Here is a 27947-nt window from a genome sequence, read left to right as displayed (position 1 = left end):
AGTTCTGGATCTGCCAGCAGCACTGACACGGTGGACCATCTGCTCCTTCTTGAAGCACACTTGCACTTGGCCTCAGATCTCAGAACCTGGGCCCCTTGTCTTGTCACCCGCGCCCACTCCCTTGGTGACCGCATAAGGCACGAGCCTCCAGCCAGGACCCTGTCTGACCTCCGTGGGAAAATAGACGTCCGCGTACTGGACGTCGCCCCTGGGCTCGTCTACTTCTTATCCAGCTTCCCAAGTCCCTAAGCAACCTCCTGGTCTCCTCACCCCCACCCTGCCTTTGCCTCGGTGTTTCCTGCCGCGCCATGAGCTCCCTGTCTCCAACGTTGCAGGCAAACACCTTGGAGTCGCCCTTGTGCTGTCTTTTCTTTCAAACCATTAGATGCGGCAAATCCAGCAACCCCTGGATCTGTCCGCAGAGCCTGCTGGCGTTGTCTTCGAAACGAGCCCACTGTCTGTTACGGGGGCCAGGGTCCTCACTGCACCTCGGCCTCCCGAATCCATTTTTGACGTTTTCCCGGAGTAATCTCCTTACCTTGTGGATCAGGGGACACCACCCAGCACCTTCCACCAGCCTCCCACCTCACGCCGGCAGGAAGGTGAAGTCACCACCGTGGGCTCCAAGGCTCCATCATAGGGAACCTATCACCTCCTTACCTGTTTGGCTTCAACGTCCAGTGCCCTCTCCTGGCTCACGGCGGCCACGCCCATCACACCTCCTCGAAGTTCCTTCATCCTGACTCGCTGCTCCCCAGGTAAAAGCACGGCTCAGGCCCACCCCTCCTCCAGGCTCGACTCGAGTGTTGCCGTATCCGGGAATCCTGCCCCGTGACTCCACGTACAGCAGCCTCAGCGACCCCCATCGGACCCTCCGCGGCGCTTGTCACCATCTACCAGACTAAGCATCTTTTTATGTATCTTATCTACTGTGCAGCTCCCACGACTGAATGTGAGCCCCACGAGGTCAAGGATTTTGTCTGCGTTATTCGCCGCTGCAACCCTTTGGCCTGGAAAAGCCCCAGAGTGGCTGCTCAGGGCTTGCTGAGGGAGCAAAGACATTGAGCTGTGGCGTGAGAGGACTTAGAGGACCCGAGTCTTGACTTGCGGAAGTCGCGATTCCTGACGGGTGTACTTTGGGGCGAATCACTGACATTCCTATGTGCTCGTCTCCTTCCGTCTGTGAAATGTTTCTGTTGGTAAAATACGTCACCCAACTTGTTTGTCAGGATTAAACGAAGTAATAAATGTGAAAAATACCTTCTAATTTCTACTACACAGAGGCCAATTAACTTGCACGGCACCATTTACGAGCACGTGAGAAGGAGAGGTTCGGACAGAGCAGACGTATAGTCTCCCTTTTGCCCAACAGAGTCTGGTGTTTTAGATCAAGGGCCACTTTGGGACCTTTCTCGAGGTATTTATGGCTTGAATAATATTTATTTTAGATAGGTGGAGAACGTATTTCAGGTCATCCCTCAAACCAGAGGGCTTTTCCCAAACTGAATTTTGGCAGTTGCTCTGGGGCTGTGAAGCCTGTTTCTGCTCTTCCTAAATAGGTCAAGTCACGGTGTGATGGCCACACGCTGCAAAAAAGGGTCAGTGAGACAATGGGCCGGGGTTTCTCCTTTGAAATCGGGTTATGCCTGCTCTCGGAGATGGCCACGGGCCTGCAGGATTTGTGACACGCTGGTTCTCTAGTCATTATATTTTTACCATAAAAACATTAGTCATATTTTTTTCAGGCTTTTTATTCTCTTAAGAATAGAAGCGTGGGTAGTCGATGATGAAGTTCATTTGGTATCGTGTGGAGATTTTCAGAGAACTTTATAATCATTCTAATTAATTTGGAATTTCCAAGAATACAAAAAAAATAGTCCCCAGACTAATAATTCTGAAACAAAAAGGATTTGTAGGTAAAATTGAAATGATCGAGTGACCTACTTGCATACACTTGTCTTCCTTCCTCCACCTCCCTTGTTACCTTTACACGATCTGAAGTACGTGCCGGCGGAGTCAACGCTGTGGTGAGGGAGTTCACCCCACCGCCCGGCCCGTGGGCACAGAGCGAGAGCAGTGGCTCAGAAGGTGGCCGAGCTGTGAGCATTGGGCCGTCCACCGCCGGGGGACCCTGGAGCGACGCCTGCCCGCTGTCTCACGCCGCACCCAGAAGGCCGGGCCGCTTCCACCCGGGGGGAGAGATCTACAGATTTAAGAAATCTGAAGTTTAAGGGGAAAGTTCAGTGGCTGCTCATTTGCGGAACAAAAAGCTACTTGTCCTTGGTGAGTTTTTGTTTTGTTTTGGAATTCAGAAAACACTGCGTTTGCGCCGTCTTCGTAACTGTTTCAGGCAGCGCCGGCTTCATTGAGTCGGACCTTGACCGATCGCTTATTCCCGCAACTTTGGTCGTGGCTTGGGGACGGAGAAGCAAGCGGACTTGTATTGGGCCTGTTAGGAGCTGCACGCTGTTCTAGAGACTTCACATTGATTTTAGGGAGTCCTGATGACTGTCCCAGGGGCAGGTGTGACTCAGGACAGGCACGCTGGATTGGTGTGGGGCCAAGAGATTTGAGTCCGGATTTGTTCGATTCCGGAGTCTGTGCTCTCTCTATCTCATGAAGATGTTAAATATGACCTTCAGGTGCTTGGGACCTGAGGCTGGGGGCTTGTACCTTGAAAGCCTGTCGCATTGGCAAGGAACCCCGTTTTGAGGGCAGTCGGCCGTATGAGCCATAGCCGTGAGGGAGAGATGCGGATTCTGTAAACCCAAGCCCAACACAGTCTCCCTGGCTCAGTGCGCGCTGTGGGCCCTGGGCTGTGTTCCAGGACAGTGTGCCGGTGCTTCTGCACCCGGACGGTGTGCGGAGCAGGTGTGAGGCTGTGGCGGGGGTGGACTGCCATGGCAGGGCAGGGAAGGCAGGGGACGGGGCGGGAGCCAGTCCCGTGCGGACAGAGAAGAGAGCCAGGCCGGGCTGCTGGCGGGAGGAGGGCCGGCGAGTCTGGGGCCCGACCCGCAGAGGGGGCGAGGCTGGGTGTGAGCGGGCATCCACACGTGTGCACCCCTGGGTCTGGTTCAAGAGAACGCACCGGACTCTGACTTGTGGGAAGGTGTTCTTGTGATGACATCGTCTTCCAGGGGAAAGTGACAAACGCGTGGCAATGGGTTTCACCGTGTTGTGGGTTCCTGCACTGATGTCATTTAAAAAATACTGTGATTGTGTTTAGATGACAATAGGGGACGTCTGCTTTAATCGTGCTGTGACGTTCTGTTTTCTCTTATTAAGTGTTTTAATCCTTGCGAGCTTTCCTCTATCCGGAGGTCTCTTCTCTAATAACAGACTCTCCAAGACAAACTGAGAAAGAGGAAGTGAACCCCAAGAGAGACGGCAGCCGGAGTAAGCACCACAAAGCCCGTAGCCTGAACCTTGTGAGTGTTTCTCCCCGGGGAGGCCCTCGGGAGCACACTCGGAGGTACTGGCTCTTACTTTGGGTGCAGTTCCGAGAGGCTGGCGACTGGCTTTCCCAGCGCAGAGCTTATTGGAAGAGGAGAGGTCACCTGCTGGGGTCAGAGGCTGGGAGCAGCGGGCTGCTGGGCTGGCTTCCAGCGCAAGCTGGGATGGAGAATTCCCAAACAAGCTTGATATGCTCACCCTGGGGTCATTCAGTGTAGACAAGCAAAGGGTGGCGAGTATTTGAGCCATCTCCGGGTGCAGTGGGGGTGCGGCTGCAGAGGAGAAAGGCTGTGGGGGCTGCGAAGGGCACGGGCTGGGGCCGCACGTCGCCGATGGGCCCGGGAGACCTGTTTGAGCGGGAAACTCATGGATCAGGTCCCCAGTCTTAAACTACGGGTCTGCACACAATCAGCCTTAGTTGACAGGTAACACAGGGCACGTTTCCAAGAGCAAGAGTGGGCAGAGCGGGCACCCGCGGCTGCTCTGGTGTCCCCGACCCACCCTCAGGGGCCGTGATGGCCGCGCCCGGGTTTCACCATCTGAAAAGGATTCCATCCCTGGGGTGACTGAGTGTTTCGGAAAGAAATACATTCCTTTCTACCTTCCAGACGTTGTTTGGGAAGCAGAGCCTGCGGCTGGCAGTGGGGAGAAAGAGAACCGCAGGTGTGGAAGGCAGGGCACGCAGGGGAGGGGGAGAGAGGCGAAGGCCAGGTGACACGCGGAGGCTGCGAGGGGGTGCGGCCACCCAGGAGCAGGGCGGGGCCCGCGGCACCACGACGGTGGCCCTGGGTGCGGTAGGACCTCCTCCAGGAAGGGGTCCCGACTACTCTGAGCGGGCTCGCCCGCGCGTGGGTGTGGGGTGTCCTGGGGGCGGGGTGGGCGCGGCCTCTGGGACCCCCACTCAGCACCCTTCTCCCGCGTTGGGGTCCCAGGTCGGAAGCCCTCCGTGCTGCTCCCAGCCCCGGGGCGGGGGGCTCAGTGCACCCCCACCCCCGAAGTTCTAGGGGCGAGCGGACGGTGAGATTCGTGAACCTCAGGTTCCGAGCCCTTAACCGAGGCCCCGAGACTCCTCCTGCTCGAGCGCGGTGTTCACAGGACCCAGGCCCCAGCCAGCTTTCCGGGTCAGAAGCTGCATTTTCAGCCCCAGAGATCCAGAGGCAGAGAGACGAGCCTCACCCGTGGGGAGCGTGTTGTGTTGTGTGCACGCGCGTGTGCACAGGGTGTGTGTATGTGGATGTGTGGCGGGTGGGTTTGTCGGGGGCGTGGGGAGCAGCCTGTGACTGTCCCTCTTGACGTGACCCTTTCTCATTTCTGTAGCGCCGGCATCAGCGCCGCGTGGCTGTTCCCTTTAGAGTGACACTGCAGGTCTTGAATCTGGGTCACTGGGGAGCACAGTGCATTGGGGGGTTCCCAGGCCCTGTGCTGGGCGCCCTCCCCTGTCATGCACGGCGAGCCGGTGAGGAACTGAGGCGCCGCTGTCTTTACCGGCTCAAGGGAGGCGCCTTGAGACTACTGTGGGTTTATGTAACATCAGAATCCTTTGCTCAGAGGCCCCGTTTTCTCTCCCAGATTTCTTGCTGGGAGATAAACATGTTTTATTAAGCCACTGCCCACTGTTCTGTGTGTTTCATTAAGTGAAAACACGATAAATTAAGTCAGTCTTCTTTGGTCTTTTTGTCAGTTTGAGCTTTTTCCGATCTAGTGACCCCAGGTGCAATGATTCGCTTCTCCCCTCCCCCATGCCCTTCAGAAGCTGTGGCTGACGCGGGGGCACCCGATCGCCTCTCCAGACGCGTAGGTGGCTCTCGAGGTCGGATGCCAGGCCACGGTGTCCTTTGAGCTCCCAATCTGCTGGGACAGGGGCTAAGGTGGCCCTTCTGTCATCCTCGTTCTGTAATCTGGTGAAACCCAGAGTTTTGTGTTTTTTTTTTTTTTTTTAAAGATTTTATTTATTTATTTGTCAGAAAGAGAGTGAGAGCAGAAGGAGGGGGAGCAGCAGGCAGAGGGACAAGCAGATTCCCCTCTGAGCAGAGAGCTCAGGTCCCAGGACCCTAGGACCATGACCTGAGCTGAAGGCAGACACTTAACTGACTGAGCCACCCAGGTGCCCCAAGTTTTGTGATATTTTTGAGTCTGAGAGACCAGTCCCGTTGGAAGTTAGTTTCAGAGCTTCTAAGAGCTATTTATTGACTGTCTCATTCGGTCAAAAATACCGTGTTCTCTGCTTTCCTGTGCTGAGCCGGGCCAGTGTCCAACATCCCACACCTTTCCTGCATCTCATTTGAAACAAAATAGCACGTTCCTGTTCTGGAAACCGACAGAGAAATTGCCGTTACAGGAACACTCGGACAGGGAAGGTGGTCAGGAGAGATCTTGAAGGTGTGATTTTTTCCAGCAGTGATATGTGTAATAGTTGCTGTAATAGTGATTTCCCTGTTCTTAGAAATTGTTTCATATGCAAACAACATCTCTCATTGTTGAACGTGCAGAAAGCCCGCGTCCTCCGCTCTAACCCCGGGCAGCCGCGCTCTCATTTGAATGTACTCCCAGCCGACATTCTGATCAGAGTTTTTTCACAGTTTCTCACTTTTACTTATAAAAACTCATCATTTTTCACACTTTCTGTGTCTAGAATATTGTGGTCAGAGGTAGAACTTTAAGTTTAGGACCTCGAACAAAGTGTCGTAGACGCGGCTGCTGTCGCGAGGCCGACTCGACGTCCCCATTCCAGAGATCCCGGCGCTGAATAAGGATGATGTTGGTTCAGGTGAGCTCATCCCTGAAACAGCGGCTGTGCCGGGCACGAGATGTGTCTAGAACGTCCTGCGTGAGGGGTCGTGTGTCCCCATGGCTGAGGAGCTGGGCAGCCGCCTTGCACAAAGCGTCAGGAACACAATTTCAAACCCTCACGCGGGAGGCTGGACGTGTAGGAGCTCTTTCCGGGTCGCCTTCCCGCCCCTAGCTCTCGCGGACCCCTCGCGTGGGCAGCCTGGTTTCCTCGGGACTCCTCCTCTTCCTATCTTTTGGCCCAAGTGTCTATTTGGTACCCCCAAGAGTGAGACCAGCGAGCGCTGGTCCTGTGGGGGGCAGCCCCGGCCCCTGCCCCGGGCCCCTGGTCCAACAAGCCTCCCTCCTTTCTCAGTGTCCTGCTTTCAGGCCCGTCCTGCTTGGGAAGGAGGCACCCAGCCCTACTAACCGTGCCAGATGGGCTCGTCGGTCCCGATCCTTGCTGCCAGGACTTCAGTGACACCTGAGTGACAAGGACCTGGGTGACAAAAACTGTGCTGCTCTCAGCACTGAAATTTCCACCCACCCCCCTTGGCCAGCCAGCGTGGTCAGCCACCCTGAGCCCGACAGCCCCATAAGGAAGACCGGGAGGTCAGTGCTGGTGTGAAAGGCTGAGCCCCGTCCCTGTGGGCTCAGGGGTCCCCGGCTGGCTCAGGCGGGCCAGGATCTATGTCCTCTGCACCAGCGGCTGTGTGTGAGGGTGGAGTCAGAGGCCTGGAGCTTTGGGTGCTTGGGAGGGGGACTGGGCAGAGGGCAGTGTCTACCCCCAGCCCTGCCGCAGAACCCAGGACTGGGTCCCGGGGATCCCATGTGAGGGTCAGAGGTGCTGCCTGATGACCCCTAGGGTGAAGAATGAAGCATTTTAAGAGATTTATTTGAGAGAGAGGAAGAGCAGCGGGGGAGGGGCAGAGGAAGAGGAATCCCAAGGGGACTCCGCGCTAAGCCTGTTGCGAGGCTCGATCCCACGACCCTGAGATCACGACCTGACCTGAAACCAAGAATCCAAGGCTCCGCCGACTGCACCCCCAGGCACCCCCGAGGCATGAAAGCTTCACCCGCGTCGGCTGCTCTCTGCGGCTTCACTCTTTTTCTCTGAGTCTCTCGGCCGACCTGTTGGCACACACGGGCCACGGCTGCGGCCTCCACCCCCGCAGCCGCGTCCTCCGAAAACCCTGGGGCCGGCCTCCCGCGGCCGCACGCACGGAGAGTCGCTGGCAAAGGGTGCTGCGGGCTCGGGAGGTCGCACCGGCAGGTTCCAGTCCTCACTTTCCTTCCTCGACACTTCCTGCCTCGCCTGCCCCAGGATCCGCTGCCAATTTTTTTTTTTTTTTTTTTTTTTTTAGATTTACTTATTGAGAGGGAGAGAGAGAGCGAGAGCAGGGCTCTATCCCAGGCCCCTGAGATCAGGACTGAAATCACAAGTTGGACGCTTAACCGACTGTCATCCAGGTGCCCAGGAACACTGGGTTAATTCCTCTGGCCACTTCTTTCTGGTCTTTTTTCCTGTTGAAGTTGAAGTGCTTCAACTGTCTTTCGGCTCCTAAGCATAAGCACACGCTCCCAGCCTGCTGTCCACACCTCTGGGCTCAGTCACAAGCTCTCGTGCAGAACGGCGGGCGGCGCTGCCGCTGGGACGCCCCGCACGGCCCCTCGGCGCACACTCACTCATCTTTCAGAAACCTTCACTCTTTATCTTCTCGATGAGGAGACAGACCCTGGAGACTGACGTGAAAAACGACTAACGTGGGACTGAGACGGATCTAAATTCACGCCAGGAATGACCAGTTACACAGACCTTCATTCCCGCACATTCTGTGCCGGACGCGAAACCGATTTCCTTCCTCTCACACACGTCTCTGGAATGTCGCCACAGGAATATGTTAGAAACTTAGAAGTAAGTTCCCAGTTCTTCCCAGTTCTGCCTGTCCTGTTGAGATGGAGAAATCGGCATCATTTTAACTCCTTCTCTGTCTTGTTTCTTACTGATTTTTCACAATATCCCCCAAACATGCGTGAACTTTGGGATCAGAGGACATGACCTTGAGTCTTAGCACTTCAACTTACTAAGCGTATACATTTGAGGAAGTTGCTGTATTTCTCGGAGTTTCAGTTTGACAACATCAACACTACCTTGTTGTGAGGGTTAATGACACTGAGTCAGGGAAATGTCAAGGTATGAGCCCAAAGCACCTGGCCGCCGGCCTTCAGACCACCAGCGACCCCTCCCTCCCCTGCATGACTCCCTCGTCATGGAGGGGGTTCTTCTTCTCCAGTCAGTTCTCTGAACTTGCTCCCCATCATTCCACGACTTGCAAAGCTCCCCTGCTGTCCCAACCCTCTGTCTGTTCTCACGTTCCAGTTCGTGTCTCTGCTTTCTGTGCGGGTGCTGTTCGCCTCCATACCTCCTCCTCCTTGGCTGAGCGCCAGCCCCTCCTTTTTCACAAGGACTGCTCGGACCGGTGCAGTGGCTAGAAGCACACACTCTTTCCCTCCTCGGAAGGCTCCACCTCTCAACACTGTCTTCTCAATGATGAAGCATGTTCAGCCTTGCCAACACGGCAGTGTAGTTAACACCAGGGATTTTTCTCTGTTTTCCAGTGGTGTAAGTTTCTCAAAGTCAGGAAATAAATTGCACCACGTATCTGTACATAGTATCATGCCTGAGGTAGTTATCTAAAAATATGAACGTATAGGAGGCAGATTAGGTTGGAGTGGTTTTTATGAGTACAAATTTCAGACCAGATAATTTAGGACGTAGAGTCAAAACTGCAGGCCCAGAGCTAGAGCAGGCAGTGAACACGAAGCCTGTACAGCTTAAATCTTCGTAAATTCTAAAATTTGAGATGTCAGCCAAGTTGGTAACTCCCCCTGTAAAATGCACTTTTATCCTAACTGGGAAGTTTGCTGATGTAATTTGCTGAGTAGCGTTTTCTTAATTTTATACGGAAGAAGAGAGGTAGATCCAACAGCGTGGCATGGACCCAAGCCACTGCTGAGTCTGAGACCCGATTTCCGGTGTCGCCCACTCCTACCTTTCCACCAACGCACGGTGTTAGATTCCTCCTCCCTCCCTCTCCCTGCCCCGCTTCCCGCACCTGTGCTAACCGCTGCCTTTCTCAGGAACGGCGGTTCGTCTGTCTGTCCGTCCGCCTGCCTCCGTCCCTGCCTCTCTGTCCCTCCCACCTTTCCCCCTCCCCCTCCCCCTTCCTTCCTCTTATTCCCTCCCTCCCTGCCGTCATTCCTAAAAAATGTGTGTTTTGTTTTGATTTTGAAACCTTTTTCTTGCACCGTTGGGATTTCAGGGAGGTCTCGCGCGCATGATGAGAGTAGAGAACCGTTCCTGTTGTCTCTTTGCTGACAAACCACCTGTAGTTGTGGCTCAAAACAATGATTAATTATTATTGTTGTTGTCGTTATTATTACTATTATCTCTTGTGGCTCTAGGGGTTGACGGGGCCCAGCCGAGTGCTTCTGGAGCAGTTTCAGTCCGAGGGCGGCGGGTATCAGAGTCCCCCGAAGGCTCTAGTGGGCTGCGTGGTGTCCCACTGGCCTGGCTGGCGGCAGGGGTCCCTGTGGCAGCGCTCTGCCCGACCGCCTACACCCAGCCTCTCCTTGTGTGGTTTCCGCTGGGTTCCAGAAGGAAGCATGCATCCCAGGAGGCCCCGTGTGCAGCCTCAGAAATCCCAGATCACGACTTCTCTCTCCTACCCGTCAGGCGGCTGGCGGAGTTGTTAGAGCAGCGGCCCAGGGCCGACGGGGCGGCCGAAGGGGCGTCCGCGTTGCAGCCTCAGGCCCGGGGCCAACCCTGATGGGCTGGGCTCAGGTCTCTGGTTGGAAGGATCTGTAAAGCTGATTGAGTCCTTTGTCTTCCCTTAAGGAAACAGCTCAAGGCAGACTGTGAGGACATCCACTTGACTGAAAAACTTTCTTTACACAACTGTTGCTTGAAATCATGGACATTTTTTAGGATTTTGTAATGTTTTCAATTTAAGAAATTGTTTATTCATAGTTAAACACATTTCCCAAGTACCTGCTTTTCCTTTTCACCTTTTCCCTCTTGCGGGAGCCGGGGTGCATTCCCGGACGCGAGTCCGGGGCCAGAGCCTCCCCTGCGTGCTGTGCTCCCGAGTGTCCGCGGCCGAGAGGGCTCCTGCCCGGCCCTGGGCGGGACCAGCGCTTAGAACCAGGAGCCTCTGGAAAGCTCGGGCCAGTGCAGCACCCCCGGCGCACCCCACGCTGCGAAGCGGTTCCTCCCGGATGCGCGATCATCTAGAACCGCAGCCGGCGTCGGGCTGAGCGCTCCGCCCGCGCGGCCGGGCTCCAGCTGGGGAGATGGCGCTTGTGGATGCGTCGCCGCGGCCGGTGTCGCCCGAGGCTCACGCGGCTCTGGGTGTCTGTGAAGTGAGCGGCGCCTGTTTAAGTGCGAGGATGGTCGCCTCAGGCTGAGCGCTCGGGGGGTTCGACGCAGGCCTGTTTCGAGAGAGATGAGCACACAATGGCTCTGAGCTTCCTAAGGACGGTGTCTGGTCTGGATGGATATTGGGGCAAAGATCATCGCGAGCTCCAGGCCCGACGGGAGTCCCGGAGCGCGGCCAGCGCCGGCGGCGACAGGAGAGCCGTGACGACCCCGCTCCCCGGCTTCTCCGAGAGGCGACAGGATGGCCCTTTCCTCAACCTGCCTCTTCCTGGGTTTTTGTTTTTGGGTTGGTGTTTCTTAGCGAAATCAGATCTGTTTCTCTGTCTTTTTTCCTTTTTTTTTTTTTTTTAAGGCAGACCGAGTCGGGGCTATAATTGCCCCAGGAGGCTCACTTCCCCACCTGCCCGCCCAAGGAGACCATCACAGGGGATGTTTGTGGGACTCAGCAGAGAGCACAGGATGTGCACGTCCCCAATTCCCCCGGGGGCCGGTGTCTTCCTCTGTAAGGCCTTTGGGGCCATAGAAGGCCCCTTCCAGCAGCTTCCACCCACAGCAAGAAGCAGAACCTCGGAGGTCAGGGGAGGCGGTGAAGGGGGTTGAGGTAAGGCAGGGAGGAAGGGCAAGGAGGAGTTCCCGGCCTGACCGTCCGCCCGCCGCAGGGCAGGGGCAGTGAGGGAGCTGAGGTGTTCCTCTCGCACAGAAGAGGCGACAGGCTCGCTGCGTCGATGGACATCTTTAGCTCTGTCCAAGAGCAGCACCTCTTGGTGTGGAGGGACTTTTATTCAGAAGGACTTTTGTCAGGTAGGGACAAAGGCAGTGAGGGTCCCCGGGGCCATAAGACCTGTGAGTGGCTCAGAGTCAAAGAGGAAAAGGCTTTTCATCTACGGAGAAAGAGGAAGGAAGAAGACAAGCAGACGGGTTTGGGGGGGCGGGGCAGGACAACGGGACGAAGGGAACGGTCTGTTCCGCCAGGAAAAGCAGCTGCCGTGGTCAGCCAGGTCCCGAGAGAAGCTGACAAGGGACCAGGCTCCACATTTCATGCTCACCCGGGCGCGGGGACAGGCGGGGTTCAGGGGATGACAGGCAGGCATGAAGGCTGACTGGCGTCTGTGCAGGACACGCAGGGTGAGTCCCGAGCGGAGCAGGGCGAGTCCCGGTGAGCTGGGGGAGGAGGCAGGGACGCTTGCTCCGCGGGCCTGGCAGGCCTAGCTCGTCCGGTTCTGGCTCAAAGTGCTCTCTGGGTCCCTTTGCTACAAAACTTTTGGTGTTTCCTGAGACTGGAGTCACAGCAGACACTGTATGCCGAGCGACACCTTTCTGAGGTCCAGAGCTCTTTCTCCTTGTTCGCTTTTTTTTTTTTTTTTTTTTTTTTGCTGTTTTTTAAATCACTCAGCCCTAAAAATGAGTTTCCCAAGCAAATCATGAGTTGCTCCCTCTAATGACAGCGCACTCCGCTCTGCCACCTGCCTGCTCAGAAAGGTCGCGTGCCCAGCTTCTTGGGACTTGTCTTTCCGCCCCAGTCCCACAACAACTGCTCACATGTGACGAGCGCTGTTCTCCATGCTCCACAGGGACCGACCCCGTGTTTCCAGGACACGCCGAGGCAAGAGGCACTCGGCCGTTATCTGACAGAGGAAGGAACTGGGGGTGTCCCCGCAGGGTCAGGAACTGATCTGTGGGTGCACAGATTTTGGGGGAAATCCAGGCACAGGGGCTCCAGGAGCTGCCCTAACCACAGCCACATGTACCGGTTCCCAGACTTGTCTGTGCCTTCCCAGGCACTCTGCAAAGTGTCCAAAGTGTCATCACAGGACATGATCAGGCCCCGGGGAGTGGGGGTGGTGGGGAGGAGGTTTGAGCTCAAACTGTGGCCATGAGTGGAAACGCAGCTCGAAGTCACCACGAGGAGAACAGCCACCCTTGAGTCCCACCTCCTGGGCTCCCCCTCGGGCGGGACTCGCCTTCCAGGGAGTCACATGATCAGCTTGTGCCCCGCAGCACACACAGGGTTAACCTTCTGCATGTGGCCAATAGGCGTTACTTTTAAGTAGGAAGTGGTAGTTCAGCAAATTTGCTTTTGGCCAATTCTGGTCTCTCACTGTTTTTTTCTTAATGGCTATTAGAAATCGTGTCTTGTCGAGAGAATCACAGCGGCGTCGTGAAGCATTGCCGGGCGGGCGTAACGGGACAGTGCCCGTCGGGCCACGGCGTTTCTAAGGTGAGCACGGCCAAGCCCCTTGCTTCTTTCAAAAGCATCTTCCTTCCTTTGACACCCTTGCCTGGGTGGCATCAGGAATCCCAGGACACTGGCCTGGTGAGTGTGTTGCATTCGATAAAACAGCCTTGGTTTTGTGGACGTTGTCTTTCTGGCTTTAGGAACAGGGCCGTGCTTTCAAAATCTCCTTTTTGCCTCCAAGTGCACAGTGAGTGATTTATCCCAATTGCCTTGCTTTAGAGCGTGGGGCACGGTCTGGGCATTGCTTCTTCAGACAGTTCAGTACCCGCAGGGCGGTGGTCTTGAGTGAGATGCAGTCATTTACTTAACATAAAAAGTTTGGAGAGCGAAAAACTAAGCTAAGAGATGTTTTGAAACCAATGCCAAATGTGATCTGTGCGATGGAAGGTAGTGGGTGTGCATTCTGGGCAGGGGATCGAGTCGGAAGGAGCTTGTAAGGGGTTGAAGAGGAGTTGATGGGGTGGAAATTTTTATGAGATTCAGGGCAATACAGAAGAACTCTGATAATGGCTGCAAATGCCATAATGATTCGGAAGTGAGTGTCTCGTGACCACGGGAGAGTGTGTGTGGTCCTGGAGAGGGTCTGCTCCAGTGCTCCAGATCCCTCCCCAAGACTGCCCTTAGCAGAAACAGAAACAGAGATTGTGGAGATCAGCACCGGGAAGAGATAAACGCAAGGTCTGTATTGGAGCTTTTCTTACAATGAGGAAAGTTATGATTTCTGCAAACAAAAAAGAAAATATAAAAGTGAGCTTCCAAAGAAGCAGAAAAACCAAAAGAAAAAAACATTACAAACCTATAGGCAAACCACTAGGAAAAACCTCCTGGCTTCTGTCTTAACTAGTTTTGTTTGAAAGCAGAAGGGAGCCAGCCTAGACTTCCAGCTTGGCTGTCACTATCTATGTGCCCATGATTCAGGTGAGCTGAGAAAATGTACTTTTATTGAGTAGCTACGGTTGCAGGACAGGAGATTCTGATATCAATTAAAAGGTTTTAAAATATACATATTATCTGAGCTCCCCTGAGTGTTGACTGTCCTTCAGAGAGACCCCGTGAAGACAAAGTGGGTTAGAATGCTCAGAGTGAACAGCCCTCTAGTCTTCCATCTGAAAATGGGTACAGTGTCTACCTGCAAGGGTTTTGTTAAAAGAGATAAGGGATGTAGAGCAGTGATCCCTGGTGTCCAGTGTGCAACTGTGACTGGGCCCCCTGTTGTAGCACACCCCCACAGTGCTCTCACACGTGCACATGCATAAACACACGTGCAACACCAATATGCAAACGTGTATTCACACAACACACACTCGCATGCACAACATGTGTGCACACAAACACACACGCGCACAGCACATATACGCACGCACATACACACACAACCTACTTACCCTCATACACTTGTGCACACAGGTGTGTGCACACACACGCACGCTTCAGTTCTTGTTCTGTATCCTCTGGGCCGTTGCTGTTTGTGCAAGTAAGCACAGATTTAAAATCTGCTTCCATTCAATTTTTAACTGTTCAACGTGTTCAGTGAAAATGTTAGCAGTTTTCCTTGATAATATTTTGATGTCTTATTAATGTTTTCCCCAGATTTAGTTTTCTTGGGCAGGCTCTAACCTTGGCCGGAGGACCAGGAGTGGAAGTCAGTGTGCTGGCACCTCTTCTGCTTTTCCAGACCTTGTCTCTTCTCTAGGGGCTCCTACTTCCCGTTTGCGGCCCCTCTGCCTGCCGCCACCCACTCCTGGTCCCCACAGAGCGTGACCGGCCTGAGCATGTGTGAGCTGGTCCCAGTGAGGATGCTTGCTGCTAAGAACCTGAAATGTGTCCCACCTGCCCCTGGTCAGGTGACTAAGGAACTCCCAAGGCCCTCAGAGTTCAAAGAACAGAGGTGCGGTGGGATTCCTCTGTGCGGGTCGGGAGGGGGGGCGTGCTTGCATTGGGGGTACGTGGACCGCTGCCTGCCTTCTCCACTGTGGCGCGTGGGCTGCCAACATTTCCTGGGCTTCCAGGGCTGGTCTGGTTTTTAGGGCATATAGTATCAGATTTCTGGTTTTTTAAAGACTTACTTATTTATTTGAGAGAGAGACTCTCAGGCAGGCTCTGGGCTGAGTGCGTAGCCCTGACAAGGGGCTGGACCCCATGACCCTGAGATCATGACCTGAGCTAAAACCAAGAGTTGCAGGCCCAAGGGACTGAGCCTCTCCGGCACCCCGTTCATTTCATTTGTGAATGACTCAGTCAATTAGCCGTTAGTTTCTGGGACTCTTTTGCATGTGGTCACTAAAATCCTACCAGAAGTCCCTCTCTTGCTGTAATAAAATATACGTTAACATTTTCAACACTATTTTTAAAAAATGTGACTCTCATTAAGTAACACTGAATTTTTCTTAAAGTAACACTTTGCAAAGGTCTCATGAGATTTAATTTATCGTCATGAGCCTCTAAAACAGGAAAGGGAGCCCCACAAAGGTGTATCTTTTAATGAAAGTTGATTTCTGAGCACGTCCTCGAGCAGGGAGCAACCCAGCAGTCAGTTTCCGGCTCTCATCTGCGCTGTGTCTGGGAGGTTGTTACTGCTTGTGCGAGCAGGCGCTGAAGGAGCGAGGAAACCCCTAGGAAGCTGCTGGGTTGGTGTCCAAGAGCCGGACGCGGTTCGCGGCGTTTCCCAAACTCCCCAACCACAGAGCCATCTCCCCCCCACTCTCCCTTCTTTCCGCTCAGAGCCTTCCTGGGAACCACGTTCGGAGGCTGGTCTAGTCCAGCGCTCTGGTCCCTTGACCACACATGAGTACGGGCGAGAGTAATGTGGACTGTGTGGACCCCAATTGTTGAGTGGTCAAAGCAGACATGCACAGGACCCACGGCTCTTGCCAACGTCCCATTTTTCTAACAATGCAGAAGACGCAGCGGAGCACCAGGCACATTCCCGGAGGAGCCCAAACCGTTCGCCATGGCTCGCCGAAAACGGGCTTCAGTAAGCAGTGAACATGAGGTGTTGTGGAAAATGTGTGTGAAAACATGTCAGAAAGGTCCCCAGTTGATGCCCACCCGTCCTGCAAAGAGAAGACGTCCCCGGGTGTCTGATTCCTGTCCCCCCGTGGACAGAGCTCCAAGTCTGTCAAATCCTGTTCGTGTGTAGTCAGAAATGTGGGTATCATCTGCTCCAAAGCTCATTTAGATGTTTCGATGGGGACCCCCAGGTTTCTGTCTTTGGCAAATGCCATTACTGTATTTCCAAGGAGGGCTGGTCCAGGTTCACGGTCCCTGGAGCCCCAGCTAGAAGGCGGAGGTGCAGCCTGCTGTAAGCCTTCCTTTCCAGAGTTCTACTCCAGAAATGCTGCCTTAGTGGGTCCGGTGCTGCCCTCGCCACCTCACTTTCAGGGAAGACTCACGGTGCTTGACGGAGACGCATCTCTGGAGGGAGCCCGGGCCGGCCTCGCTCAATGGCCCAGCCGTTCTTCTGATGTTACGCCACGGTCTGTCTGTGTAACCTCCGCTCGTGGGAGTGCAAGGCGAGACCCTCTTTCACGTGATAACCCTGCAGGTTACTCGATGGCTTCATTCTGCCTGAGCCGTGGTGGTCTTCAGGCCGTGTGACCGGCGCTGACATGCGCAGTGGGCGGTCGCTTCTCTCCGCCTGGCCGCTGGGTCTCACCCGATTCCCGTGGCTCACGTTGCCCATCAGGCAGTCAGAAGCACCGCGGAAGTCTGACCGGAGCACGGTGGGTGGGTCTCTCACCTACCTCCCCCTAAACCTCAGAGTTTCACTGATTTGACCTAAAAAGCAAACAAATTAATCTTAGCAGGATGCGTTTAGGGAGCAGAGTTTTAGTTTTCTACTGCTGTCATCACAAGGTCACTGCAGCCACGCAGAACGAGTACCTTACAGCGCCGCGGTCACGCGTCCGGCCGGGCCCACCAGGCTGGGGGAGCTGTTGGCAGGCGGCGTTCCCTCCTGAGTCTCTAACGCAGGACCTGTCTCCGTGCTCGGTAGACTTGCGGCCGGAATTCAGCTCTCGGTCCTTGGGGACTGAGCCGCGTTCCTCATGTCGGGTGTCAGGGGCCGCGGAGGACGGTCCCAGCTCCCAGAACCCAGCCCCCGCTCGGTCCTCAAAGCAGCGAGGGACGAGCCCTTCTGCCTTCCTTCCTTCCTTCCCTCTCCCATCGCGGCCGGGGACGATCCCCGCTGCCAAGGACTCGAAGCGATGCAGGGCCCACCTGAGCAGTCCAGGGTCGCCTCCCCATCGCAAGGTTCAGATGCGCAGTCCCGTGGCCCGGGAAGGCACGTTTCCCCAGGTTCTGGGGACGAGGCGTGGGGACCTCTGGGGCCCTGCTTCTGCTAACTGCACGCACTGACCCTATCGGGGCAGAGTGTCTCTTGGTGAGCGTGCGAGCAGCCTGTGTCTGTCGGTGAGCATGCAAGCAGCCCGTGTCGGTGAGTGTGCAGTGTGTCAGTGAGTGTGCGACCAGCACGTGTCTGTCAGCGAGTGTGCAAGCAGCGCGTGATCGAGGGGCAGTATGATGTGGACAACGGGACCTTCCGTGGAGGCGTGTAGCTCACGCCGCGCAGACCCCGCCGTCTCTCGGTGGAGTGACGGCCGAGTAAGTCTCCTCCCGTGGCTTCCGCTGCCAAACTTCCATTTTCAACCTGCGTAATGACCATTGAAACCCAAGCGCAGAACCTCTGCTTCTGCACACGGAATGTCCCCCTGTGACATGCGGCCGATTGTTTGATTCTGTCCTAGTTCTTCCACACGGATTCTGTCGTCCAGTTTAATAATTCTCGCCTCGGGCGCCGTGTCCTCTTCAGACCTGATGAGTTGCTTCCTCTGCTTCTGTCGCTCACAGTCATAAAAACGGCGGGTAGCGCCGGGCTGCGGACAGAGCCCAGCCTGGTGCCAGGGAGGGTCTTCTGCGGGCGGTCACCGACTGGCTGTCGTTCCTTACATCACACGGCACGGCGCGAGGACTGGCCGGTGGCAGGTGCAACCGCGGACTCGCAGTGCGCCCCGGCCCCCCCCCCGCGCCCTTCCTAAGCCCCGCCAGCCTCCTGCGGCGCCGGCCCAGGGCGCAGACCCTCTCCCCGCGGGCGAGTTCCGGGAGCTCCTCCGCCGTCCGTTCCCCGGACTCCGCAGGCTTCGGTCTCGGACCTGGGCCTCCCGCGTCCCGCATCTCCCTCGGTGCCACGCCACGGTGGGCGGTACGGGAGACCCCAGGGGCCCGAGGGGGCGAGAGCCTGTGAGGGGCCTGAGCCACCTGCTGGGTCCCTGCGGCGGCGGCGGGGCCCCGGGCGGGAAGGCTCCTCACCGCAGAGCCAGCGGACAGAGCCGCCTTTCTAAGCGCGGCGTCACGGTTTCCCCCCAGAGGACTTGACTTCCTCCCGGGGACAATTCCGAACACTTCGTCCCACAGATTCTCTTCACAGCGACTGGTTCCGGACGAGTGTTCGTATTCCCGACTGGGAGAGACGGTGACTTAGGAAATACTCGAATTTCAAAAATGGACAAGTTACGTTTTAAAATCAGTTGAGCCCCGGAGCGCTTCTGTGTGACCTGCTGCCTTGGCAGTAAGAGCTGGCAGGACAGCTGGTGCCGGCGAGGACATGCTAGCCAGGGCGAGAGCGAGGGGGGGGCGAGCTTCAAACACAAGGTGGGGCAAGGCCTTCCATGTCCGGAAGCTTCTCGACTGTGGGTTTGTCGGCTCAGCGAGAGTGGACGCGTCCCCAGCGGCGGCCACCAACCCGGTAGATAAGACAGTATATCCCCCTCTGTTCAGTGGAGAAGGTCAGAAATGCCTTCATGACTTTACCATCTTGGTGCTTGTAACAAAGAAGTTCAGAACGTATTTCTCCAAAAAGACGACATTTGCTACTCAGGACCTGAGGTGATTTACTTGCACAGAAAAGCATGTGTGGGCTTCCTCAGGGCTTGTGGTGGCCCAGATGCCAGTGTGTCCCCAGCACGGTTTCCTCAGCACATTGTGCATGCGCCTGCGGTGACGGTGGTGGTTGGGGCTCGCTGAATCATTTCCAGTCACACGACTCACTGGCATCCACCTAAACTTGACGATGGTGTTTTCTCTCGAGAACGCTGATGCTTAACCACAGCAGCGTCGAGTTCGCCGCTGTCCAGGCTTGCAGACTGTTCACACGGAGCAGGCAAACAAGTCCCCGTGTCCCCAGCCCGGCCTGAGCACCCGCTCCCCCTGCGCCGGGGCGGACACCGGCCACGAGTCGGCCGCTCGGACCCTCGGCCTCCCGGGGCGGCCCGGCCTGCGCGGCTTTACCACGGTCGGTTTGCCGGAGGCTCCGGGCTGCGGCTCACGTGTGACTCATCTTTGTGCCCCGTGTCATCCTCCGCAGACAGCCCATAGACATTCGTTGAGCGGAATTAAACATGAATTCAGAAGACATTATAGGTCCGGGTGTGGTTGAAGGAACCATTTTTCTGAAGCGGGGTTCCCGCTGGGGTTCCCGCTGGGCACCGAGTCTGGAGCGCACGAGGATGCCCCCTTTCACAGCTGCTCTGCTGCCGGCCCTCGTGGCCACCAGCCCCCACGTGGGCCGAATGTCGTCATGTTCCCCCCATGGGAAGGCCGAAGGCCCCCCTCAGCTTGGCACGCCGTCTGTCCCTCTGTGATCGCGCACCCGGCCACGGCTCCCCCCAGCACTCCCTCCAGCAGCTCCGTGGCCCCCTGCCATGTCCCCCCACGTCCCCCAGTCAGTGCTTTCCCTACTCCCGCGGCTGCCTCAAGTCCTGTCTTGTTCACAGACCTGTCACATGCCCCTCCCTCCTCGGGGGGACCCTGACCTACAGCATCTGTTGTCCTAACCAGCATGTTTGTCTGGACCTTGTGCAGTTACTGGATTCGCTCTCTTGGGGTTTAATTTATGTACAATGAATGTCACCAGCCTGAAGTATCTGATTCCAGGGGTCTTGACAAGTGTGTCCAGCAAGATCACGATCCTGACAGGGGACACTTCTGTCACTACAGAAAGGTCCCTGTGCTCCCTTCAGCCGGTGTCTTCTCGTCCCTGAGGCGTGACACTCAAGGACCAGACTTCCACCACTCTTGCTTTGCCTTTTCTAGAATTTCACGTAAATGGCATAACGCCACTCCTGGTCTTGGATGTCTGGATTCCTCACCCAGCCAAATGCCCCTGCCATCGCCGCCCCCACTGGCGCGTCCATCAGGACTCTGCTTCTTGCTTGGGGGGCAGTGATCTGTGATACGGAGACGGCACAGTTTGCTTATCTGTCCACCCGCTGATGAAAGAAGCCTCTGTTCTAATCCAGGGCTGTCACAGAGAAACCCGCTGGGAACATTCAAGTACTAGTCTTTTATTTTCATTTCTCTTGGCTAAAAACGTTAAGAGTCAGCTGTTGGTTTACATGGTAAGTGCATGTTTAGCTCATAGAACATCGGCCCGTGGTCTTCTCAGTGTGGCCATGGGACTGCTGGGTCATCTGCACGTCTCTGTCCTTGCCTCCTGTCTTGTCTGCCCCTGATGTTAGCCATCGAGTGGGTGAGAAAAGGTATCTCATTGCACTTTTAATTTGCATTTCCCTAATGACTAATCTCATCGAACAAGTTTTCTCATAAGGAATTGCCACCCATGTATTTCCTTTGGTGAACTCACTTCACATTTTTTGCCTGTCCCTTCTTGATGTTAAATAGTGAGAGCTCTTCGTATATTCTGGTTATGATCCATGATCAGATACAAGGTCACAATTTTTTTTTCCCATTCCATGATCTGTTTTTACTTTTCTCAAGTGTCTTTCAAAAAGCAGATGTTTTAAATACTGATCAATTACAAAAATTTTTGAAAAGATTTTATGTATTTATTTGATGGAGAATGTGTTTACATGCACACAAGCAGGGCAAGAGGCAGAGGAAGAGGAAGAAGCAGGCTTCCTGCCAAGGAGGGAGCCTGACATGGGGCTCAATCCCAGGACCCGGGGATCATGACCCGAGCTGAAGGCAAACACTTAACTGACTGAGCCACCCAGGTGCCCCTTAAATTCTGATCAATTTTAATTTATCAATTTTCTATTTCATTTTTTTTTTTTACAGCTCATGCATACGTTTTGCTGCTTAGATGAGACACCTACCATTTCCAAGGGCACAAAGATTTTCTCTTCTGTTTTCCTTGGATGTTTATGATTTGGTTCTCACATTTAGTACTATAATTTATTTAGAGTTTTTGTTGTTGTTTGTAGCATGAGGAAAAGAAAAGATCGACTTCTTATGCATGAACACCTTATTGGCCCTGCATCGTTTATTGAGAAAATTGTTTTTCCCTCTGGAATTACCTTGGCACCTTTGTTAAGAATCTGTTGGCCATTGGACTTGTGGGTCTATTTCTGAACTCTGTTCTGTCCATTGATTTCTGCATCTATTCTGTTTCCAACACCATGTTGCCATGATTCCTGTGGCTTCATAGTGTGTCTTGACACCAGGTAGTAGGAATCTTAGAATTCTGTATCCTTTTTCAAGACGGTTTTGGCCTTTCTTAGTCCCTTGGATTTCTATATAAATTGCAGGATCAGCCGGTCAGTTTTTTCCAGAAACCCTGACACCATTTTGATTTGGATCGTGTGGCATCTGTGGATCAGTTTGGAGAGAACAACATCTCACTATTGGATTATTTAATCTTGAACCTGATGCACTTCTCCTGTAACCTAGATCTTAATTTCTCTCAGCAACGTTTTATAGCCTTCGGCTATAAAATCTTGTAAGGATTTAAGGTGTCCTTGTCAGTATTTTACTTCATGAGGTTTGATGTGATTATAATTTTTTCCCCAGTCCCAACTGCCAAACGTTCCAAGTATTGCTAGGGCATTGGATGACAATTGATTTGCATATGTTACTCCTCATCAGTGCTTTATTTCATGTTACGTGTTCTGTCTTTCATCTATAGAACATTTATTTGGGTCTTTTTAATATTTTTTTGTCACTTTCTTCATTGCACGGTGCTTCCTCTACCCTCCGGGGCATCGAGATCGGCGGATCGTCGCTACCAGGTCGTCTGTTATCTCAGTCATTCTTGCTTCTTCGGGTCAACCATGGGTCATGGCTCCCTGTTTCTTCGAGTGTCTGTGTCATGGTCAGTGTGAGAGGCTGTAGCAGATCTCCACAGAGAGGGTAGCTTGAACAGGATGCCTTTATTTCTCACGGTTCTGGAAGCTGGGAAGTCCAAGATTCAGGTGCCCCAGACCCAGTATCGGGCGAGGACCCCCCGGTTCAGTCTTCAGGAGGGGGGGCAGACAGAGGAAGCAAGCTGTCTCTTCTTGAAAGAACATGAATCCCATTCATGAGTGGCAGTGGGGGGCACCACCTCAAAATGCCCCCACCTTGGGGATTAGGCTTCAGCATATGAATTTCGGGGACGCACGCACATTCAGACTCCAGTGGCCTAGAAATTTTTGTTTGGATGCCTGACATGAATTTTACATGACTGAAGGCTGCATTTCATGGCATGTCTTTAAATGATTTGGGGCTTTGCTCTGGGATGTAGTGATGTTACTGGAATCAGACGGGTCATCTGAGACTTTCTTTCAAGCTTTGCTGTGGCAGGTTCACAGTAACAGTCACTGTAGGCGATTTTAGGCGTGTTCCTCCTCCAGTAGTGCTGTTCTGAGGCTGCTCTCCAATCCCCTGGGACTTAGAAGGTGCTGTTACGCCTTCTGTGGGAAAGAATTCTTTCTAGCCCACGAGGGCTCTGAGGATTTCTAGGTCTCTCCTTTCTCACACTCTTTTTGCACTGCTTCCTCTCAGGGACACCTCTCTGCAGCTCCCCTTTCTCTGTGTGTAGCTCCCTCCTCTCCCGCACCTCATCTTGCCCTGACCTCCCAGAACTCTGATCCCTGTGTCCTCAGCGAGGTCCCCATTCCCTGCTCAGCTTGTCCCCATGCTCTGCACTTGGAAACTGCTTTTGTGGGAGCTGGGAGCTTCCCAGAGCTCAGGTCATGCTCACTTCTCCTGTTCTCTTCTGGTCAGAGACCACAGTCTTGGGACATCAGTTGCCCAACAGTCTGAAAACTGTTATTTCATGTATTTTCCAGGTGTTTCTGTTTGTTTCATGCAGTAGGTACATTTGGTTTCCGTGACTCCGTCACGGCTGGCGGAATAGATCTCGCAGTCCTGTTGGACTGAACATGTCCCAGCGATACTCACATGGACGTGTTTGTCTCTTACATGGTTTTGCCACACCAAGGCTTTATGTTGTGGTTTTTCTGCATGCCCTGGAGTCCGCAGTGAGAATGTACAGCTGTAGGTCACTGTAGACGTGCACAGATGACCCCCCCCGCCCCGCCCCTAGTGTCACGTCCAGAGCAATGGCTGAGAGGCAGCAAAGACTTGCTTCCCAAGTGATGGCTCCAGATGTCAGGGAGGAAACTGGGTTGGGGCCCCCTGACCTGTGACTGCGTCAACAACACAACGAGAATCAAGTGATATGAGAAGTGTGTTCAGGGAGTCCTCAGGCTGAGGTCTGGGTCACACTGACCTCCTCCCCCAGATGTCGGGTAGTGACGCTGACCACACAGGTGAGGACCGAGTGGCGTAGCACGATCGAGTCTCCGCCCGTGCACCGAGGCTTGTCATTCCGTGCTCCTCCTCCCTCTCGCTGCCCCCGCTCGGTCCTGACTCATCTCGGGGACTTCTTGTGCGCTGTCCCTCTGGGCATTCCCCGCACATCACTGCCGCGTGCAGCTCAGTTGGTGAATGTCGCCTCGAACCAGTGGGGTCGGCCCCACCGTGGAGGGGCAAACACTCAGCACTCACGATTCCTTTCCACCTGCTCATCTTCTCTGCCATCCCTTTGCTGGCCCCATGCCTGTTCTCCAAGGACCGAGGGGACCTGCCCACTGACCGTCTCTTACCTTTCTGTCTGCAGTCTGGTTTCTGACGATTAGGATGGGTCTCCCCAGCAGATTGGTGCTGGTTCGCTTGAGGGCATGAGGGCAATATCTGTGTCATGTAAGAGATACATATGTACGTTGCTGCTGCCCTTCAAGCCAGGGGGTCCTCTTCCGCGTATCTTGAGAATGACTCTCACGTTCAAACTTGAAAAAACTCTACAAGGGATTCTCACCTGCCCAGCTGGGTGGAAGCCACGGAATCCTACTCCACACTATTTACAGGCAAGGACTGTGAATCATAAGTGTTTTAGATGCAATCCACAGTCCCATAGATTTTGTTCACCAGAATCCTGCTGAGTGTCACTGCATTGCATTTTGCACCAAGATTTCTGTGCGGATCGGAATCTGAGCTTCTGCTTGCGTCTCCCTTGTTCACGCCATGGATCTGGGCTTGACAAACTGTAGCCGTGACAGCCAAGTCCGGCCAAGCCCGTTCACGTGTGAAGTTGTCCGTGTCACCCTCAAGCCACCAGGGCAGATTCTAGTTGTTGGGTCAGAAACTACAGGATCTGCAGAGTCTAAAATATTTTACTGTCTGGTCCTTTGCAGGAAGAGGCTGCCCATGCTTGTTCTAAAGGACTATTTTCCTGCAAAATAGCATGCCATGTACTCTTTGTGTCCAAGGGAAACAGAACGCCAGCCCGTAACTGCCAGGCTCCCTGGGGACGCCCGTCTCGCTCACAGAGTGTCTTGCTTTCTTTCCTCCTTAGCCTCTCGTCCCCGCCTTATCCCCGCCGGTGAGCCCGAGGGCCTGGCCGTCCGTCCCTCCTTCCCCGCCCGCCCCGCCTGCCGAGGACAAGCACCGCGATGAGTGAGGTGAGCGTCCGTTTTATTTTGGCCGGGAGAGTCGTGTCGGTCGGCCGTGGCTCCCCGCAGGTCACACGACAGCTAACTCTACCTTCGTTCACCTACCAGGAGGCGATGAATCTCAGCGCCGGCTTCAACTTCAGCGAGGACTACTTTGGGTCGGGCAACAGTTCGGACTACTCAGCTGACGGTGACAGCTTCTTGTGCTCCCTGCAGGAGGTCCGGAGCTTCTCTGGGCTCTTCGTGCCCGTGGCCTACTCCCTGATCTGTGTCTTTGGCCTCCTGGGCAACGTCTTGGTGGTGGTCACCTTTGCTTTTTACAAGAAAGCCAAGTCCATGACAGACGTGTACCTCTTGAATATGGCCATCGCGGACATCCTGTTCGTCCTCACCCTCCCGTTCTGGGCCGTGAGCCACGCCACTGGCGAGTGGGTGTTCAGCAATGCCACGTGCAAGCTCATGAAGGGCGTCTACGCTGTCAACTTCAACTGCGGGATGCTGCTCCTGGCCTGCGTCAGCCTGGACCGCTACGTGGCCATCGTGCAGGCCACCAAGTCCTTCCGGCTGCGGTCCCGCACGCTGGCGCACCGCAGGGCCATCTGCCTGCTGGTGTGGGCGGCGTCCGGGCTCATCTCCGTCTGGACCTTCGTGTTCAACCAGAAGTACCACGTGCAGGACAGCGCCGTGTGCGAGCCCCGCTACCACGAGGGCTCCGACCCCATCAGGTGGAAGCTCCTCGTGCTGGGGCTGCAGCTCCTCTTCGGCTTCTCCATCCCGCTGCTCTTCATGACCTTTTGCTACGCGCTCATCGTCAGGACCCTGGTGCAGGCCCAGAACTCCAAGCGGCACAAGGCCATCCGCGTGATCATCGCGGTGGTGCTGGTGTTCCTGGCTTGTCAGATCCCCCACAACATGGTGCTCCTGGTGACGGCCGCGCAGCTGGGCAGGATGAACCGCTCCTGCCATGGCCAGAAGCTGCTGGGCTACGCCACCAACATCACCGAGGTCCTGGCCTTCCTGCACTGCTGCCTCAACCCCGTGCTCTATGCCTTCATCGGACAGAAGTTTAGGAGCTACTTTCTGAAGATCGTGAAGGACCTGTGGTGTGTGCGGCGGCGGCGCAAGTCCCCGGGCTTCTCCTGCTCCAGGCTGCACTCGGAGAGCTTCGTCTCCAGACAGAACAGCGAGACCGTGGACAACGAGAACGCGTCGTCCTTCACCATGTGAGCGGCCCGGAGCAGGCCCGAGGTCTGGGCGACTGCGGACATGGACTCGGGACCCCGGGGGTCCCCTGTGGTTGGCCTTCCCCAAAACGGACCCCCGGGACTACGAATCAGACATTTTCGGGAATATTCGTGAAGCATCTTGTGAGCATGACCTCTTTTGATCACAGCAAAACGCACAGGGTTGGGAAACCCAAGATGGAAAAAAAATCACGTAAGAGCCCTTGCACCCCTCATCTTAGGCAGAAGGTGAAACATTCCACCCGAGCCGGCCAAGTGGTGGGGGAGACGGACGGTGGTGGTTGTCACCGGTGTCCATTGTCACCGAGGATAAGGAAGACGAGGTGGTAACAGGCCATCGGGAAAGGGCAGGCTGGCTTTATTTCCCCGGAGAAGTGTTCTCTGCAGTCGCCGATTCTCCGAAAGTCGGGCTGGCAGAGCTCCATGAGCCGCAGTCTAACGGCACACACTCAGCACACAGAGGGCTTCGTGACTATTGTCAGACAAATCACAGTGAAACTGGGGGTCACAGTGCAGTTTAGAATGTAAGGTGTTTTGGGACGCCTGGGTGGCTCAGTTGGTTAAGCAGCTGCCTTCGGCTCAGGTCATGATCCCAGCGTCCTGGGATCGAGTCCCACATCGGGCTCCTTGCTCCGCAGGGAGCCTGCTTCTCCCTCTGACTCTTCCTTCCACTCTGTCTGCCTGTGCTCGCTCTCACTCACTCTCTCTCTGACAAATAAATAAATAAATAATCTTTAAAAAAAAAAAAAAGAATGTAAGGTGTTTAAATTACCTTCTTTTAAAAAGCACAAGGAAGCTTCCCCAAGACGATACAGAAAGGGCTTTGTTCCCACATCCACGGAAGCAGAAGCAGCCCCTGGAGCCAAGGGCATCAGGGGCCACAGGGAGCTGGGCTCGAGCTTGCCTCTCTGCTTCTGGCTTTGGTTTTTACCCAAAGTCTGAGGTTGATCATGGAATCCGATTTTAACAACTGTCTTCAACTTCTAGAAAGTTCCTAGAACTCAAGCTTTGAGAGTGCTTTGTAAACACATGAACACAAGTAGAAAAAAACAAACCACATTACAAAAATGCAGGCGTGCGTTAGAAGGTACTGACGTGAGTTACAAAGATGCTGACATGTATAGCCCTGAGATATCTGTTATTGAAACTTTCTGCCGTTCTCATGAGCTTGACGCGCACCTCTGTATGAAATCCAAAGTGCCATCTTAGGGTTCCGAGTCTGTATGTCTCAAACATCATTTTGGCTTTGCAAAATGAAGGCCTTTGGTGCATGAAGTGGGAACGGTTTTCCGGAATCAGGGATCCGACTCGGGAGCTGAGGCGTTCCAGGGTCGGCCGCCCTCCCAGGCTGTAAGCGTGGGTTCCCGCGCGCAGAGCCCGGCGGCCGACTTGCATGCACGCCCCTTGTGGGTCCCGGATGCGCTCAGAGGATGTAGGGAGAGAAGTTTGTGCCTCTAAGCAGGAAATAGCTCGCTTACTGTGACACAGCTGGAAATCAGCTCTTCTGTATAATTTGAATTTTCAGAAAAGTGAAGCTTCTTTATGCAACAGTCCATTTAATTTCAGCCGTACTGAATAAAAGTGTTTCTAAAGTAGGATACAGACTTTATTTTGTCCAATATCATCGTTGTTTCTTGCTGTTTGGTGTGAGGACGTGTCAGTGCCCTCGGGAGACACAGAACCGTGTGGATTTTGGTCCGTTATTAAGCGGCTCCAGATGGCTCTTTAACGGTTCTGGTATCTTTATTTCATTGGTTTCCCCAGATGTCCTCCCAGCGTCCGGCTCTGACCAGACCTTGCGTGTGTCTGCTGGTGGCCGGTGCTCGGCCCTTTGCAAACCCCATTCCACTGTGTTCTCTGGCCAGACGGGGCGGTGCCTCAGGGACGGTGACTCAGGACTTGTCAGTCTGTTGTTAATAAATGAACTGTATACACGGGCCTACCTTTGTCACACTCACGTGTGTGTTCAAATATGATCACAGCGGATTGTGCTGACCAGAGACGATTTCTCTTGGTTCCTCGTACAAAGTAGTTGATCAATTATTTTTAGATAAAAGATTTTCCTATACTTCGTACTTCTT

At 54.5% G+C, this 27947-nt stretch overlaps 1 protein-coding gene and 2 long non-coding RNA genes across 11 annotated transcripts in view; 1 reads left to right on the top strand and 2 right to left on the bottom strand.

Annotated features, from left to right (window-relative positions):
• Positions 1–27947, bottom strand: part of LOC309864746 — a 133920-nt gene that overhangs the window by 46828 nt on the left and 59145 nt on the right. The window lies entirely within an intron of this gene.
• On the top strand, positions 12–27803 carry CCR6 (C-C motif chemokine receptor 6). 9 transcript variants are annotated; one of them, XM_082730504.1, is made up of 7 exons: positions 10988–11258; positions 11341–11458; positions 12229–12317; positions 12781–12875; positions 24526–24631; positions 24731–26395; positions 26626–27803. In XM_082730504.1, the coding sequence occupies exons 5-6, from the start codon at positions 24623–24625 to the stop codon at positions 25847–25849; spliced, it is 1128 nt and encodes a 375-aa protein (XP_082586630.1). In that variant the 5' UTR covers positions 10988–11258; positions 11341–11458; positions 12229–12317; positions 12781–12875; positions 24526–24622; the 3' UTR covers positions 25850–26395; positions 26626–27803. The 9 variants fall into 9 exon arrangements, with proteins under 9 accessions (XP_082586635.1, XP_082586630.1, XP_082586632.1 ...); XM_082730506.1 differs by lacking the exon at positions 12229–12317; XM_082730503.1 differs by lacking the exon at positions 10988–11258 and having other exon boundaries at positions 11328–11458.
• On the bottom strand, positions 6091–7505 carry LOC309864751. Its single transcript, XR_014311741.1, has 3 exons — positions 7229–7505; positions 6650–6718; positions 6091–6324 (listed from the first exon to the last, which is right to left on the bottom strand). It is a non-coding gene; the product is annotated as an uncharacterized lncRNA (long non-coding RNA).

Source organism: Mustela nivalis, assembly GCF_964662115.1.
Source record: "Mustela nivalis genome assembly, chromosome: 5".
Taxonomy (NCBI): Eukaryota; Metazoa; Chordata; class Mammalia; order Carnivora; family Mustelidae; genus Mustela; species Mustela nivalis.
This window is presented reverse-complemented; position numbering and strand designations above follow the sequence as displayed.